At 45.8% G+C, this 18,692-nt stretch overlaps 1 protein-coding gene and 1 non-coding gene across 2 annotated transcripts; one reads left to right on the forward strand and one right to left on the reverse strand.

The window, feature by feature from the left end:
- The first annotated feature begins 12,915 nt into the window (after positions 1–12,915).
- Positions 12,916–15,822, forward strand: LOC123183129 (urease accessory protein G). The gene is made up of 7 exons (XM_044595869.1): positions 12,916–13,077; positions 13,171–13,374; positions 14,009–14,069; positions 14,391–14,592; positions 14,941–15,062; positions 15,191–15,295; positions 15,386–15,822. The coding sequence occupies exons 1-7, from the start codon at positions 13,004–13,006 to the stop codon at positions 15,467–15,469; spliced, it is 852 nt and encodes a 283-aa protein (XP_044451804.1). The 5' UTR covers positions 12,916–13,003; the 3' UTR covers positions 15,470–15,822.
- An 85-nt stretch (positions 15,823–15,907) lies between these two features.
- TRNAR-ACG (transfer RNA arginine (anticodon ACG)) lies at positions 15,908–15,980 on the reverse strand. Its single transcript has one exon. It is a non-coding gene; the product is annotated as a tRNA-Arg (tRNA).
- Positions 15,981–18,692: the final 2,712 nt, after the last annotated feature.

Genomic DNA, 18,692 nt, shown 5'->3' on the forward strand with positions numbered 1-18,692 from the left:
CAATTTTAATTTGAATTTACAAACTAGTCCTTACAATTTACACAGACACCCCTGAATCAAAAAGAAAAAAGCCGCCACTCCCTTCGATCCCTTCTCTCCCTTCGATCCCCATCTCTCGCTTCGCCGCCAGATCCTCCGCTCGGCGCCGATGCACAGGAGGTCGGGCAGCCACTCCCTCGCCTGAGCTGCCGTGGCACCTACACCAATTGAAGTGGAAGCTTATGATAGTGATCATGAAACTTCGGATCAAGTCACTACCAAACCTCGTAGGACGACGAGGATGCGCACTACTTCAGAGTAATGCGTGATCCTGTCTTGGAAGTCATGTTGCTAGGCAACAATGAACCTACGAGCTATGGAGAAGCGATGGTGGGCCCATATTCCGACGAATGGCTCGAGGCCATGAAATCCGAGATAGTTCAGTGCGGTTTAGAATTGTGGCACCAAAGACGTTTTGAAACGTCGCAGAACATGTGAGATGTTCCGAAGACTGAAATTGGGATTTCAGACTAGTGCCCACGTCAAGAGGTATGAGACCTCTGACAAGTTTCTTAAGCCTGCAAACTAAGGGAGAAAAGCTCAATCGTTGAGCGTGTGCTCAGATAGTCTGAGTGCCACAATCGCTTGAATCGAGTGGGAGTTAATCTCCCAGATGAGATAGTGATAGTTCTCCATAGTCACTGCCACCAAGCTAGTAGAGCTTCGTGATGAACTATAACATATCAAGGATAATCATGATGATCCTTGAGCTATTCGCGATGTTTGACACCGCGAGAGTAGAAATCAAGAAGGAGCATCAATTGTTGATGGTTAGTAAAACCACTAGTTTAAGAAGGGCAAGGGCAAAAGGGATACTTCATGAAACAGCAAGTCGTTTGCTGCTCTAGTGAAGAATCCCAAGGTTGAACCCAAACCCGAGACTAAGTGCTTCTGTAATGAGAGGAACGGTCACTGAAGCAGTACTACCCTAGATACTTGGTAGATGAGAAGGCAGGCAAGGTCGACAGAAGTATATTGGATATACGTTATATGAATGTGTACTTTACTAGTACTCCTAGCAGCACCAGGGTATTAGATACTGGTTCGGTTGCTAAGTGTTAGTAACTCGAAATAAAAGCTGCGGAACAAATGGAGACTAGCTAAAGGTGAGATGACGATATGTGTTGGAAGTGTTTCCAAGGTTGATGTGATCAAGCATCGCATGCTTCCTCTACTATCGAGATTTGGTGTTTGCGTTGAACATGATTGGATTATGTTTACCGCAAAACGGTTATTCATTTAAGAAGAATAATGGTTACTCTGTTTATTTGAATAATACCTTCAATGGTCTTGCACCTAAAATGAATCTCGATCGTAGTGATACACATGTTCATGCCAAAAAGATATAAGATAGTAATGATAGTACCACATACTTGTGGCACTGCCACTTGAGTCATATTGGTATAGAACGCATGAAGAAGCTCCATGTAGATGGATCTTTGGACTCACTCGTTTTGAAATGAATGAGACATGCGAACCATGTCTATTGGTATATATGCATGAAGAAACTCCATGCAGATGGATCGTTTGGACTCACTTGATTTTGAATCACTTGAGACATGCAAATCATATCACATGGGCAAGATGACTGAAAGGCCTCGTTTTCAGTAAGATGGAACAAGAGAGCAACTTATTGGAAGTAATACATTTTGATGTATGCAGTCCAATGAGTGCTGAGGCATGCAGTGGACATCGTTATGTTCTTACTTCACAGATGATTTGAGTAGATGCTGAGTGTATTTACTTGATGAAACACTAGTCTGAATTATTGAAAGGTTCAAGTAATTTCAGAGTGAAGTTGAAGATCGTCGTAACAAGAGGATAAAATGTCTGTGATATGATCATAGAGATGAGTATCTGAGATACGAGTTTGGCACACAATTGAGACATTGTGGAAAGTGTTTCACAATTAATACCGCCTGGAACACCATAGTGTGATTTTGTGTCCGAACATAATAACTGCACCCTATTGGATATGGTGCATACCATGATGTTTCTTATCAAATTACCACTATCATTTATTGGTTAGGCATTAGAGACAACCGCATTCACTTTAAAAGGGGCACCACGCAATTCCGTTGAGACGACACCGTTTATAGAAACCTAAGTTGTCGTTTCTTAAAAGTTTGGGGCTGCGATGCTTATGTGAAAAAGTTTCAGGCTGATAAGCTCGAACCCAAAGCGGATAAATGCATCTTCATAGAATACCCAAAAACAGTTGGGTATACCTCCTATCTGGTAGCAAAAGTAATTGCTTCTAGAAACGAGTCCTTTCTCGAGGAAAAGTTTCTCTCGAAAGAATTGAGTGGGAGGATGGTGGAGACTTGATAAGGTTATTGAACCGTCGCTTCAACTAGTGTGTAGCAGGGCACAGGAAGTTGTTCCTGTGGCACCTACACCAATTGAAGTGGAAGCTTATGATAGTGATCATGAAACTTCGGATCAAGTCACTACCAAACCTCGTAGGACGACGAGGATGCGCACTACTTCAGAGTAATGCGTGATCCTGTCTTGGAAGTCATGTTGCTAGGCAACAATGAACCTACGAGCTATGGAGAAGCGATGGTGGGCCCATATTCCGACGAATGGCTCGAGGCCATGAAATCCGAGATAGAATCCATGTATCAGAACAAAGCATGGACTTTGGTCAACTTGCCCGATGATCGGCAAGCCATTGAGATAAATGGATCTTTAAGAAGAAGACGGACATGGACGATAATGTTACCGTCTATGAAGCTCGACTTGTGGCAAAGAGTATTTTCACAAGTTCAAGGAGTTGACTACGATGAGTTTTTCTCATCCGTAGCGATGCTTAGGTCCGTCGGAATCATGTTAGCATTAGCTGCATTTATGAAATCTGGCAGATGGATGTCAAAACAAGTTTCCTTACCAGTTTTCGTAAGGAAAGGTTGTATGTGATACAATCAGAAAGGTTTTGTCGATCCTAAGGATGCTAAAAGGTATGCTAGCTCCAGCGATCCTTCCATGGATTAGAGCAAGCATCTCGGAGTCAGAATATACGCTTTGATGGAGTGATCAAAGTTTTTGGGTTTATACAAAGTTTGTTGGAAACTTGTATTTACAATAAAGTGAGTGGGAGCGCTACAACATTTCTGATAAGTATATGTGAATGACATATTGTTGATCCAAAATGATGTAAAATTTCTGGAAAGCATAAAGGGTTGTTTGAAAGGAGTTTTTCAAAGGAAGACCTGGATAAAGCTGCTTACATATTGGGCATCAAGATCCATAGAGATAGATCAAGACGCCTGATGATACTTTCAAAAGACAGCACACCTTGACATGATTTTGAAAGAGTTCAAAATAGATCAGCAAAGAAGGAGTTCTTGGCTGTGTTACAAGGTGTGAGTATTGAGTGAGACTCAAGACCTGACCACAGCGGAAGATAGAGAAAGGACGAAGGTCGTCCCCTATGCTTTAGACATAGGCTCTATAGTATGCTATACTGTGTACCGCACATGTAGTGTGCCTTGCCATGAGTTGGTCAAGAGGGTACAATGGTGATCCGGGAAAGGATCTCATGACAGCGGTCGAACTTATCCTTAGCACCTAGTGGATTAAGGAATTTTCTCGATTATGGAGGTGGAAAGGAGTTCGTCGTAAAGGGTTACGTCGATGCGAACTTTGACACTAATCCGGATGACTCTGAGTAGTAAACCGGATTCGTATAGTAGAGCAATTATTTGAAATGGCTCCAAATAGCGCGTGGTAGCATCCACAAGATGACATAGATATTCGTAAAGCACACGGTTCTGAAAGGTTCAGACCCGTTGACTAATAACCTCTCTCACAAGCATAACATGACCAAACCAGAACACATTGAGTGATAATCACATAGTGATGTGAACTAGATTGTTGACTCTAGTAAACTCTTTAGATGTTGGTCACATGGTGATGTGACCAGTGAGTGTTAATCACATGGTGATGTGAACTAGATTATTGACTCTAGTGCAAGTGGGAGACTGTTGGAAATATGCCCTAGAGGCAATAATAAATGGTTATTATTATATTTCTTTGTTCATGTTAATTGTCCATTATTCATGCTATAATTGTATTGTCCGGAAATCGTAATACATGTGTGAATACATAGACAACACCATGTCCCTAGTGAGCCTCTAGTTGACTAGCTCGTTGATCAATAGATGGTTACGGTTTCCTGACCATGGACATTGGATGTCGTTGATAACGGGATCACATCATTAGGAGAATGATGTGATGGACAAGACCCAATCCTAAGCATAGCATAAAAGATCGTGTAGTTTCGTTTGCTAGAGCTTTTCCAATGTCAAGTATCTTTTCCTTAGACCATGAGATCGTGCAACTCCCGGATACCGTAGGAGTGCTTTGGGTGTGCCAAACGTCACAACGTAACTGGGTGACTATAAAGGTGCATTACGGGTATCTCCGAAAGTGTCTGTTGGGTTGGCACGGATCGAGACTGGGATTTGTCACTTCGTGTGACGGAGAGGTATCTCTGGGCCCACTCGGTAATGCATCATCATAATGAGCTCAATGTGACTAAAGCGTTAGTCACGGGATCATGCATTGCGGTACGAGTAAAGAGACTTGCCGGTAACGAGATTGAACAAGGTATTGGGATACCGACGATCGAATCTCGGGCAAGTAACATACCGATTGACAAAGGGAATTGCATACGGATTGATTGAATCCTCGACACCGTGGTTCATCCGATGATATCATCGTGGAACATGTGGGAGCCAACATGGGTATCCAGATCCCGCTGTTGGTTATTGACCAGAGAGGCGTCTCGGTCATGTCTGCATGTCTCCCGAACCCGTAGGGTCTACACACTTAAGGTCCGGTGACGCTAGGGTTGTAGAGATATATGTATGCGGAAACCCGAAAGTTGTTCGGAGTCCCGGATGAGATCCCGGACATCACGAGAGGTTCCGGAATGGTCCGGAGGTAAAGATTTATATATGGGAAGTCTTATTTTGGTCGCCGGAAAAGTTTCGCGCTTTATCGGTATTGTACCGGGAGTGCCGAAAGGGGTCCGGGGGTCCACCAGCCCCGGGGGGCCACATGGGCTGTAAGGGGTGTGCCTTGGCCTATATGGGCCAAGGGCACCAGCCCCAAGAGGCCAATGCGCAAGAGATAAGAGAAAAAGGGAGAATCCTAAAAGGGGAAGGCACCTCCGAGGTGCCTTGGGGGGGAAGGACTCCCCCCTGGCCGCACCCTTCCTTGGAGGAAGGGGCAAGGCTGCGCCCCCCCTCTCCCTTGGCCCTATATATAGTGGGGGGAAGGGAGGGCAGCAACATCTAAGCCTTGGGCGCCTCCCTCCTCCCCTGCAACACCTCTCTCTCTCTCGCAGAAGCTCGGCGAAGCCCTGCCGGAGACCCGCTACATCCACCACCACGCCGTCGTGCTGTTGGATCTCCATCAACCTCTCCTTCCCCCTTGCTGGATCAAGAAGGAGGAGACGTTGCTGCACCGTACGTGTGTTGAACGCGGAGGTGCCGTCCGTTCGGCACTCGGTCATCGGTGATTTGGATCACGGCGAGTACGACTCCGTCATCCACGTTCATTGGTACGCTTCCGCTCGTGATCTACAAGGGTATGTAGATCCACTCCTTTCCCTTCGTTGCTAGTAGACTCCATAGATGCATCTTGGTGAGCGTAGGAAAATTTTAAATTATGCTACGATTCCCAACAGTGGCATCATGAGCCAGGTCTATGCGTAGTTACTATGCACGAGTAGAACACAAAGCAGTTGTGGGCGTTGAGTTTGCCAATTCTTCTTGCCGCTACTAGTCGTTTCTTGTTTCGGCGGCATTGTAGGATGAAGCGGCCCGGACCGACCTTACACGTATGCTTACGTGAGACAGGTTCCACCGACTGACATGCACTAGATGCATAAGGTGGCTAGCGGGTGACTGTCTCTCCTACTTTAGTCGGAACAGATTCGATGAAAAGGGTCCTTATGAAGGGTAAATAGAAATTGGCAAATCACGTTGTGGTCATACGTAGGTAAGAAACGTTCTTTCTAGAAACCTACAAACCACGTAAAAAAAAAACTTGCAACAACAATTAGAGGACGTCTAACTTGTTTTTGCAGCAAGTGCTATGTGATGTGATATGGCCAGAAGATGTGATGAATGATATATGTGATGTATGAGATTGATCATGTTCTTGTAATAGGAATCACGACTTGCATGTCGATGAGTATGACAACCGGCAGGAGCCATAGGAGTTGTCTTTATTATTTTGTATGACCTGCGTGTCATTGAATAACGCCATGTAAATTACTTTATTTTGTTGCTAAACGAGTTATCCATAGAAGTAGAAGTAATCGTTGGCGTGACGACTTCATGAAGACACAATGATGGAGATCATGATGATGGAGATCATGGTGTCATGCCGGTGACGAAGATGATCATGGTGCCCCGAAGATGGAGATCAAAGGAGCATGATGATATTGGCCATATCATGTCACTATTTGATTGCATGTGATGTTTATCATGTTTTTGCATCTTATTTGCTTAGAACGACGGTAGTAAGTAAGATGATCCCTTATAATAATTTCAAGAAAGTGTTCACCCTAACTGTGCACCGTTGCGAAGGTTCGTTGTTTCGAAGCACCACGTGATGATCGGGTGTGATAGATTCTAACGTTCGAATACAACGGGTGTTGACGAGCCTAGCATGTACAGACATGGCCTCGGAACACACGCAATACACTTAGGTTGACTTGACGAGCCTAGCATGTACAGACATGGCCTCGGAACACGGAGGACCGAAAGGTCGAGCATGAGTCGTATAGAAGATACGATCAACATGGAGATGTTCACCGATCTTGACTAGTCCGTCTCACGTGATGATCGGACACAGCCTAGTTAAACTCGGATCATGTTTCACTTAGATGACTAGAGGGATGTCTATCTGAGTGGGAGTTCATAATCAGATGAACTTCATTATCATGAACATAGTCAAAAAGGTATTTGCAAATTATGTCATAGCTTGCGCTTTAGTTCTACTGGTTAAGATATGTTCCTAGAGAAAATTTAGTTGAAAATTGGTAGTAGCAATTATGCGGACTGGGTCCGTAAACTGAGGATTGTCCTCATTGCTGCACAGAAGGCTTATGTCCTTAATGCACCGCTCGGTGTGCTGAACCTCAGCGTCGTCTGTAGATGTTACGAAACATCTGACATACACGTTTTGATGACTACGTGATAGTTCAGTGCGGTTTAGAATTGTGGCACCAAAGACGTTTTGAAACGTCGCAGAACATGTGAGATGTTCCGAAGACTGAAATTGGGATTTCAGACTAGTGCCCACGTCAAGAGGTATGAGACCTCTGACAAGTTTCTTAAGCCTGCAAACTAAGGGAGAAAAGCTCAATCGTTGAGCGTGTGCTCAGATAGTTTGAGTGCCACAATCGCTTGAATCGAGTGGGAGTTAATCTCCCAGATGAGATAGTGATAGTTCTCCATAGTCACTGCCACCAAGCTAGTAGAGCTTCGTGATGAACTATAACATATCAAGGATAATCATGATGATCCTTGAGCTATTCGCGATGTTTGACACCGCGAGAGTAGAAATCAAGAAGGAGCATCAATTGTTGATGGTTAGTAAAACCACTAGTTTAAGAAGGGCAAGGGCAAAAGGGATACTTCATGAAACAGCAAGTCGTTTGCTGCTCTAGTGAAGAATCCCAAGGTTGAACCCAAACCCGAGACTAAGTGCTTCTGTAATGAGAGGAACGGTCACTGAAGCAGTACTACCCTAGATACTTGGTAGATGAGAAGGCAGGCAAGGTCGACAGAAGTATATTGGATATACGTTATATGAATGTGTACTTTACTAGTACTCCTAGCAGCACCAGGGTATTAGATACTGGTTCGGTTGCTAAGTGTTAGTAACTCGAAATAAAAGCTGCGGAACAAATGGAGACTAGCTAAAGGTGAGATGACGATATGTGTTGGAAGTGTTTCCAAGGTTGATGTGATCAAGCATCGCATGCTTCCTCTACTATCGAGATTTGGTGTTTGCGTTGAACATGATTGGATTATGTTTACCGCAAAACGGTTATTCATTTAAGAAGAATAATGGTTACTCTGTTTATTTGAATAATACCTTCAATGGTCTTGCACCTAAAATGAATCTCGATCGTAGTGATACACATGTTCATGCCAAAAAGATATAAGATAGTAATGATAGTACCACATACTTGTGGCACTGCCACTTGAGTCATATTGGTATAGAACGCATGAAGAAGCTCCATGTAGATGGATCTTTGGACTCACTCGTTTTGAAATGAATGAGACATGCGAACCATGTCTATTGGTATATATGCATGAAGAAACTCCATGCAGATGGATCGTTTGGACTCACTTGATTTTGAATCACTTGAGACATGCAAATCATATCACATGGGCAAGATGACTGAAAGGCCTCGTTTTCAGTAAGATGGAACAAGAGAGCAACTTATTGGAAGTAATACATTTTGATGTATGCAGTCCAATGAGTGCTGAGGCATGCAGTGGACATCGTTATGTTCTTACTTCACAGATGATTTGAGTAGATGCTGAGTGTATTTACTTGATGAAACACTAGTCTGAATTATTGAAAGGTTCAAGTAATTTCAGAGTGAAGTTGAAGATCGTCGTAACAAGAGGATAAAATGTCTGTGATATGATCATAGAGATGAGTATCTGAGATACGAGTTTGGCACACAATTGAGACATTGTGGAAAGTGTTTCACAATTAATACCGCCTGGAACACCATAGTGTGATTTTGTGTCCGAACATAATAACTGCACCCTATTGGATATGGTGCATACCATGATGTTTCTTATCAAATTACCACTATCATTTATTGGTTAGGCATTAGAGACAACCGCATTCACTTTAAAAGGGGCACCACGCAATTCCGTTGAGACGACACCGTTTATAGAAACCTAAGTTGTCGTTTCTTAAAAGTTTGGGGCTGCGATGCTTATGTGAAAAAGTTTCAGGCTGATAAGCTCGAACCCAAAGCGGATAAATGCATCTTCATAGAATACCCAAAAACAGTTGGGTATACCTCCTATCTGGTAGCAAAAGTAATTGCTTCTAGAAACGAGTCCTTTCTCGAGGAAAAGTTTCTCTCGAAAGAATTGAGTGGGAGGATGGTGGAGACTTGATAAGGTTATTGAACCGTCGCTTCAACTAGTGTGTAGCAGGGCACAGGAAGTTGTTCCTGTGGCACCTACACCAATTGAAGTGGAAGCTTATGATAGTGATCATGAAACTTCGGATCAAGTCACTACCAAACCTCGTAGGACGACGAGGATGCGCACTACTTCAGAGTAATGCGTGATCCTGTCTTGGAAGTCATGTTGCTAGGCAACAATGAACCTACGAGCTATGGAGAAGCGATGGTGGGCCCATATTCCGACGAATGGCTCGAGGCCATGAAATCCGAGATAGAATCCATGTATCAGAACAAAGCATGGACTTTGGTCAACTTGCCCGATGATCGGCAAGCCATTGAGATAAATGGATCTTTAAGAAGAAGACGGACATGGACGATAATGTTACCGTCTATGAAGCTCGACTTGTGGCAAAGAGTATTTTCACAAGTTCAAGGAGTTGACTACGATGAGTTTTTCTCATCCGTAGCGATGCTTAGGTCCGTCGGAATCATGTTAGCATTAGCTGCATTTATGAAATCTGGCAGATGGATGTCAAAACAAGTTTCCTTACCAGTTTTCGTAAGGAAAGGTTGTATGTGATACAATCAGAAAGGTTTTGTCGATCCTAAGGATGCTAAAAGGTATGCTAGCTCCAGCGATCCTTCCATGGATTAGAGCAAGCATCTCGGAGTCAGAATATACGCTTTGATGGAGTGATCAAAGTTTTTGGGTTTATACAAAGTTTGTTGGAAACTTGTATTTACAATAAAGTGAGTGGGAGCGCTACAACATTTCTGATAAGTATATGTGAATGACATATTGTTGATCCAAAATGATGTAAAATTTCTGGAAAGCATAAAGGGTTGTTTGAAAGGAGTTTTTCAAAGGAAGACCTGGATAAAGCTGCTTACATATTGGGCATCAAGATCCATAGAGATAGATCAAGACGCCTGATGATACTTTCAAAAGACAGCACACCTTGACATGATTTTGAAAGAGTTCAAAATAGATCAGCAAAGAAGGAGTTCTTGGCTGTGTTACAAGGTGTGAGTATTGAGTGAGACTCAAGACCTGACCACAGCGGAAGATAGAGAAAGGACGAAGGTCGTCCCCTATGCTTTAGACATAGGCTCTATAGTATGCTATACTGTGTACCGCACATGTAGTGTGCCTTGCCATGAGTTGGTCAAGAGGGTACAATGGTGATCCGGGAAAGGATCTCATGACAGCGGTCGAACTTATCCTTAGCACCTAGTGGATTAAGGAATTTTCTCGATTATGGAGGTGGAAAGGAGTTCGTCGTAAAGGGTTACGTCGATGCGAACTTTGACACTAATCCGGATGACTCTGAGTAGTAAACCGGATTCGTATAGTAGAGCAATTATTTGAAATGGCTCCAAATAGCGCGTGGTAGCATCCACAAGATGACATAGATATTCGTAAAGCACACGGTTCTGAAAGGTTCAGACCCGTTGACTAATAACCTCTCTCACAAGCATAACATGACCAAACCAGAACACATTGAGTGATAATCACATAGTGATGTGAACTAGATTGTTGACTCTAGTAAACTCTTTAGATGTTGGTCACATGGTGATGTGACCAGTGAGTGTTAATCACATGGTGATGTGAACTAGATTATTGACTCTAGTGCAAGTGGGAGACTGTTGGAAATATGCCCTAGAGGCAATAATAAATGGTTATTATTATATTTCTTTGTTCATGTTAATTGTCCATTATTCATGCTATAATTGTATTGTCCGGAAATCGTAATACATGTGTGAATACATAGACAACACCATGTCCCTAGTGAGCCTCTAGTTGACTAGCTCGTTGATCAATAGATGGTTACGGTTTCCTGACCATGGACATTGGATGTCGTTGATAACGGGATCACATCATTAGGAGAATGATGTGATGGACAAGACCCAATCCTAAGCATAGCATAAAAGATCGTGTAGTTTCGTTTGCTAGAGCTTTTCCAATGTCAAGTATCTTTTCCTTAGACCATGAGATCGTGCAACTCCCGGATACCGTAGGAGTGCTTTGGGTGTGCCAAACGTCACAACGTAACTGGGTGACTATAAAGGTGCATTACGGGTATCTCCGAAAGTGTCTGTTGGGTTGGCACGGATCGAGACTGGGATTTGTCACTTCGTGTGACGGAGAGGTATCTCTGGGCCCACTCGGTAATGCATCATCATAATGAGCTCAATGTGACTAAAGCGTTAGTCACGGGATCATGCATTGCGGTACGAGTAAAGAGACTTGCCGGTAACGAGATTGAACAAGGTATTGGGATACCGACGATCGAATCTCGGGCAAGTAACATACCGATTGACAAAGGGAATTGCATACGGATTGATTGAATCCTCGACACCGTGGTTCATCCGATGATATCATCGTGGAACATGTGGGAGCCAACATGGGTATCCAGATCCCGCTGTTGGTTATTGACCAGAGAGGCGTCTCGGTCATGTCTGCATGTCTCCCGAACCCGTAGGGTCTACACACTTAAGGTCCGGTGACGCTAGGGTTGTAGAGATATATGTATGCGGAAACCCGAAAGTTGTTCGGAGTCCCGGATGAGATCCCGGACATCACGAGAGGTTCCGGAATGGTCCGGAGGTAAAGATTTATATATGGGAAGTCTTATTTTGGTCGCCGGAAAAGTTTCGCGCTTTATCGGTATTGTACCGGGAGTGCCGAAAGGGGTCCGGGGGTCCACCAAGGGGGTCCACCAGCCCCGGGGGGCCACATGGGCTGTAAGGGGTGCGCCTTGGCCTATATGGGCCAAGGGCACCAGCCCCAAGAGGCCCATGCGCAAGAGATAAGAGAAAAAGGGAGAGCCCTAAAAGGGGAAGGCACCTCCGAGGTGCCTTGGGGGGGAAGGACTCCCCCCTGGCCGCACCCTTCCTTGGAGGAAGGGGCAAGGCTGCGCCCCCCCTCTCCCTTGGCCCTATATATAGTGGGGGGAAGGGAGGGCAGCAACATCTAAGCCTTGGGCGCCTCCCTCCTCCCCTGCAACACCTCTCTCTCTCTCGCAGAAGCTCGGTGAAGCCCTGCCGGAGACCCGCTACATCCACCACCACGCCGTCGTGCTGTTGGATCTCCATCAACCTCTCCTTCCCCCTTGCTGGATCAAGAAGGAGGAGACGTTGCTGCACCGTACGTGTGTTGAACGCGGAGGTGCCGTCCGTTCGGCACTCGGTCATCGGTGATTTGGATCACGGCGAGTACGACTCCGTCATCCACGTTCATTGGAACGCTTCCGCTCGCGATCTACAAGGGTATGTAGATCCACTCCTTTCCCTTCGTTGCTAGTAGACTCCATAGATGCATCTTGGTGAGCGTAGGAAAATTTTAAATTATGCTACGATTCCCAACAGTTTTCACTTTTTGACAAAAATGTTGGGGGTGTTTTCGCTTTTTTACCCATCTAATGCTGTCTTTGGTAAAACACTATGCCACATCAGCGAAATAGGGGCCCATCTTTCATAAACGCACTTAACCGAGCCAGATCCGCCAATAAGTAGTTTTTGTAAAAAGATTACACAAGACATGGTATAATTTGTTAAGAAACTGTAACCTAGTGTTTTCTGAAACTCTAGCCTTCAAAGTAATGGTTTTGTGCAATTTACTCCTCCGATCTCCCAGCAACAAAAGGAAACGGAAAAAACACGTCACCAAAAGAATCTAGCAGCGTCATCCTCCATTCCTCCTCTTGAGGTGAGAATCCCAGAAAGTCAACCAACCGGCGGAATCAAAGTCTTATCCTTCCACTCTCCCAGCTTTGGATTCCGTCCATGGCGTCCCAGGATCACCACCACCACGGCGGCCACTCCCACGACGACGACCACCATCACCACCACCATCACGGGTGAGTCTACTCTACCCGCCTCCGCGTCCCCATTCTCGCCGTCCGCGCAGCCGACTCAACCAGCGCCTGTTCTGCTCTGCTTTGCGCTTGCAGGGATGCCGCTGGGAAGGGGACGGGGGCGGGGTCGTGGGTCGGGGAGGACGGGCGCGTGTGGCACTCGCACGACGGCCTGGCGCCGCACTCCCACGAGCCCATCTACTCCGCCGGGGACTTCTCCAAGCGCGCGCCGCCGCTCGACTCCCGCAGCTTCGCCGACCGCGCCTTCACCGTCGGCATCGGCGGCCCCGTCGGCACCGGGTACGCCCAGCTTTTCTCCTGCAGTTGCTTAGGTGGCGGACTGGCCGTTATGCTGTGTTGTCCGGCGATATAGGAGCCGTCTCAGCTGCATTTTTCCTCTGAATCTGCCTGTGTTTCCCGCGCAGTGTCGGTGCAGATGTCGAGTATAAGCTATTAAACTTTGGAGATAATTGTGGATGCATGTACTACAAACATTTAGCCGCTGAAAAAATGTTGCTTTGACCACAAATTTGATGTGAAATGTTGGAGTTATTCTTGGGCAGAATAGACATTATATGCTCCGTTTCCTGGTGTGATTACTGATTAGTGAACACGGCCATATGCTAAGGGATTTTTCTGATTTTGCCAGCAGAGATGCCTCCTCTGCTGTGCTGACAGCCACGCACTGTTTTGTTGTTCTTGCCTCCTTGATGCGGTTATATTTCCCTACCAAAGAATAACATCCTAGCATTTTGGAATTCGGAAGCGAGTTCGGGGGGTCTGGTCAATTCGAAGAAATTTGTGCACAGCCTTTTTGTGTTGACGAAATAACCTCATGTGGTGAAGCAAGGGTTTCTAATATTTCATATCATAGCAACTATGAAATGATGAAGTGAGATGACCCCCACATTCTTCTCTGTTTTGCCTTACGCAGGAAGACTGCCCTGATGTTAGCACTCTGCACTTCCCTGCGTGACAAATATAGTCTTGCAGCGGTATGTACCATGGTTCTACCCTGTGCTTCTCTTAAGATTGCCTAAGCTGTTATCTACTTTTCTGGATTAAACTGCACCGTTTGCCGCATCTTTGGGCATCCAACTGTCACCATCATACCATCCAAAGATATATTCAGTTGGTCCTGTTTCTGAACTGCACACAGTTGATTCATAAAACAGGTCAATTTTTTTCTGTGGGCGCCAGCATAACATTCTTGCGATATTTTTCTTAAACACAAATACCTAATAGTCTCCACCCTGTATGCTTGAATTATATGACACCCTTAGGATTTCTCTTTCCTTGCTTTTTATTATGTGCAGGTCACAAATGATATATTCACAAAAGAGGATGGAGAATTCTTGGTCAAGCATGGAGCTCTTCCTGAAGAGCGTATACGTGCAGTTGAAACTGGAGGCTGCCCTCACGCAGCTATACGTGAGGACATCAGCATAAATCTGGGCCCTCTGGAGGAGCTATCCAACTTGTACAAGGCCGATTTATTGCTCTGTGAATCTGGAGGAGGTATTGCCCCTGTTGAATCCCACATTGGAAGGCTTATTATCGTGTGTGTTTAGACCGCCTTGGTGTTCTCAGTTTACTGTTTGGAAAATGTCCTGTATCCTCTTTGTTTTGAGATGAAACCTGTATCGTTGTCCATAATCTTGTTTAGGAATATCAGCGTGTGCCGTTGATTGTTCTCAAGCTATTTTGTTGTATCTTGGCATTAGTTGAACATCTCATGATCTCTTTGCTTCTGGATATTGGGTGGCTGAACAGTATCCTCATGGCCCAACTTCTGCCGTTTTATGATAAGGTCCATGATCACTGATCAGGCACTAAGAAAGCTACTTTTGTGCATCTTGTGTGCAGATAACCTGGCAGCCAACTTCAGCAGGGAGCTAGCAGACTACATAATCTACATCATCGACGTGTCTGGCGGGGACAAGATACCAAGGAAAGGTGGCCCTGGTATAACCCAGGCAGATCTTTTGGTGCGTTCCTACCCTCACCAAACCACTCAACTTCAATGCAAACCCGCACTGTCAACTGATCTATCCTGTCACCTGTTTGAGACGCACCCACCAGTTTCACCAACTCGGATCGTTCGTTCCAAATGCAGGTCATAAACAAGACGGACCTCGCCTCCGCGGTTGGAGCCGACCTGGCGGTGATGGAGCGAGACGCCCTTCGGATGCGGGAAGGAGGGCCCTTCGTGTTCGCCCAGGTTCAACATCAAACCATACATGCCGTTCTCTCTTTCTTGTAATGGTCAGAATGCCATGAACCCATTCTGCTCTGTGCGCCGCTGGTGCAGGTGAAACACGGGGTCGGCGTGGAGGAGATCGTGGACCACGTGCTGCGGGCCTGGGAGATCGCCACCGGCAACCGGCGCCGATAGAGAGGCTCCATCATGTGCCACGTAACTTTCGGGCATGTGTTAATGTCGCCCGCACACGTAAATTGTGGAGCCGGCTTCTTTTCGCCATGAATAAACCACGCGTCGTGTAGTACTGCACGCTGAAAAATAGCATTGTGTGCTTGGCAGCGTACTGCTGCTAGGAACTGAACCCGAATGCCCTGGGGTGAGTTCTTTATGTAACTTGATCAGATGCATGGTCCTTGATGGGAATTAGTAATAAGCAAAAAAAGTTTGTAAATGTGACGTTTGGCATTGTCGTCTTCGCTGCGCGACGGGCACCCTGGAGAAACAAACAATAAGGTTGTTTTGGATAATATAAGATGGTTTGTTTATGGCATCTTGAAGCATATTAAAGCAGTAGAACAAAAGTGCTCTGCTGCAGCTCAAAACGAGGAAGAAAAGGAAAAACAGTTGAAGCGACTCCGCTGGGGATCGAACCCAGAATCTCTGGTTTCGTAGACCAGCGCCTTATCCATTGGGCCACGGAGTCCTTTGATGGTGAATTTGGGAAACTATCGAAGTAGGTCTTGAAGCCATAAGCAGGGAATGAAGAAAGGTAACAGTGCTCAACACTACATCTAAGTGCGAAAGCAAAATTATCCATGAAACTGTACATATATGTAGGGAACATCCACATGTACGCCCTTGCTTGGTTACACATGGATCGGTGCCCTATCATGTTCGGTTAACTCATGCCCCCCTCCCTACTAGCAGGATACAAATCATATCGGAGGATCCAGATTCTTATTTTTTTATAAGTGAAGAAATCATAGTTTAGATTCGCTGATGATGGGGCGGAGTAGGAGATGAGCTCAACCTGTATCAAAGGCTTCACCCTTGCTCCCAACTGTCAACTAGTGGGCTTTGATGAAGGAAAAGATGGCTTTGGATAAGAATGTAGCCCCATTGCCTCTCGGCCATGGTTTCCCAGTAGAACCTCAATTCACCCAAGTTGTTACAGAATCGGAAAAAAAAAGAAGTGGGTTTTCACACAACTTGCTCATTGTGCTGGTCTCACTTTTCTATCTATTTGGTCGAGCCAAAAGAAAAGAACAGAACAACCGGTGGCGAAGAGTAGAGTATAACCAAGGAGCTTTCATTGTGCATAAAGGACCTAAAGGAAGACTGTGCTCTGAAGTATGCAATGAGAGTTTTGTTTAAAGAACACTTGGCCTTACCCACTTCGTTTTGAGCCATGAAACGCATGTGGTGGTCATTATCCTAGAAAACGTAAACCATTTTCTTGACGCTAGGGTGGATCCTATAGAGATACCACTTCCTCATGAATTTATCTTGAATCGAGACCTTTTCGGTCAACTTAGTACATGTTCCTAGTCCTTGTTGGAAATATGCCCTAGAGGCAATAATAAATGGTTATTATTATATTTCTTTGTTCATGGTAATTGTCTATTGTTCATGCTATAATTGTATTGTCCGGAAATCGTAATACATGTGTGAATACATAGACCACAACGTGTCCCTAGTAAGCCTCTAGTTGACTAGCTCGTTGATCAACAGATAGTCATGGTTTCCTGACTATGGACATTGGATGTCATTGATAACGGGATCACATCATTAGGAGAATGATGTGATGGACAAGACCCAATCCTAAGCATAGCATAAAAGATCGTGTAGTTTCGTTTGCTAGAGCTTTTCCAATGTCAAGTATCTTTTCCTTAGACCATGAGATCGTGCAACTCCCGGATACCGTAGGAGTGCTTTGGGTGTGCCAAACGTCACAACGTAACTGGGTGACTATAAAGGTGCACTACGGGTATCTCCGAAAGTGTCTGTTGGGTTGGCACGGATCGAGACTGGGATTTGTCACTCCGTGTGACGGAGAGGTATCTCTGGGCCCACTCGGTAATGCATCATCATATTGAGCTCTATGTGACTAAGGCGTTAGTCACGGGATCATGCATTGCAGTACGAGTAAAGAGACTTGCCGGTAACGAGATTGAACAAGGTATTGGGATACCGACGATCGAATCTCGGGCAAGTAACATACCGATTGACAAAGGGAATTGTATACGGGATTGATTGAATCCTCGACATCGTGGTTCATCCGATGAGATCATCGTGGAACATGTGGGAGCCAACATGGGTATCCAGATCCCGCTGTTGGTTATTGACCGGAGAGGCGTCTCGGTCATGTCTGCATGTCTCCCGAACCCGTAGGGTCTACACACTTAAGGTTCGGTGACGCTAGGGTTGTAGAGATATGTGTATGCGGAAACCCAAAAGTTGTTCGGAGTCCCGGATGAGATCCCGGATGTCACGAGGAGTTCCGGAATGGTCCGGAGGTGAAGAATTATATATAGGAAGTCAAGTTTCGGCTACCGGGAAAGTTTCGGGGGTTACCGGTATTGTACCGGGACCACCGGAAGGGTCCCGGGGGTCCACCGGGTGGGGCCACCTATCCCGGAGGGCCCCGTGGGCTGAAGTGGGAAGGGAACCAGCCCCTAGTGGGCTGGGCGCCCCCCCATGGGCCTCCCCCCATGCGCCTAGGGTTGGGAACCCTAGGGTGGGGGGGCTTCCCACTTGCCTTGGGGGGCAAGGCAACCCCTTCCCCCCTTTGGCCGCCCCCCCTTGAGATCCCATCTCCAGGGCCGGCGCCCCCCAGGGGGCCTATATAAAGGGGGGGAGGGAGGGCAGCAACCTACAGCCTTGGGCGCCTCCCTCCTCCCCTGCAACACCTCTCCCTCTCGCAGAAGCTCGGCGAAGCCCTGCCGAGACCCGCTACATCCACCACCACGCCGTCGTGCTGCTGGATCTCCATCAACCTCTCCTTCCCCTTGCTGGATCAAGAAGGAGGAGACGTCGCTGCACCGTACGTGTGTTGAACGCGGAGGTGCCGTCCGTTCGGCACTCGGTCATCGGTGATTTGGATCACGGCGAGTACGACTCCGTCATCCACGTTCATTGGAACGCTTCCGCTCACGATCTACAAGGGTATGTAGATGCACTCCTTTCCACTCGTTGCTAGTATGCTCCATAGATGGATCTGTTGGAAATATGCCCTAGAGGCAATAATAAATGGTTATTATTATATTTCTTTGTTCATGGTAATTGTCTATTGTTCATGCTATAATTGTATTGTCCGGAAATCGTAATACATGTGTGAATACATAGACCACAACGTGTCCCTAGTAAGCCTCTAGTTGACTAGCTCGTTGATCAACAGATAGTCATGGTTTCCTGA

This window comes from Triticum aestivum, chromosome 1D (genome assembly GCF_018294505.1).
Source record: "Triticum aestivum cultivar Chinese Spring chromosome 1D, IWGSC CS RefSeq v2.1, whole genome shotgun sequence".
Lineage (NCBI taxonomy): Eukaryota > Viridiplantae > Streptophyta > Magnoliopsida > Poales > Poaceae > Triticum > Triticum aestivum.

Coding starts and splice junctions, on each gene's coding strand:
- LOC123183129 (XM_044595869.1), top strand. CDS start 13,004: ATGGCGTCCCAGGATCACCACCACCACGGCGGCCACTCCCACGACGAC. Junction 13,078..13,170: donor CATCACCACCACCATCACGG/GTGAGTCTACTC, acceptor TTGCGCTTGCAG/GGATGCCGCTGGGAAGGGGA. Junction 14,593..14,940: donor GCTCTGTGAATCTGGAGGAG/GTATTGCCCCTG, acceptor TCTTGTGTGCAG/ATAACCTGGCAGCCAACTTC.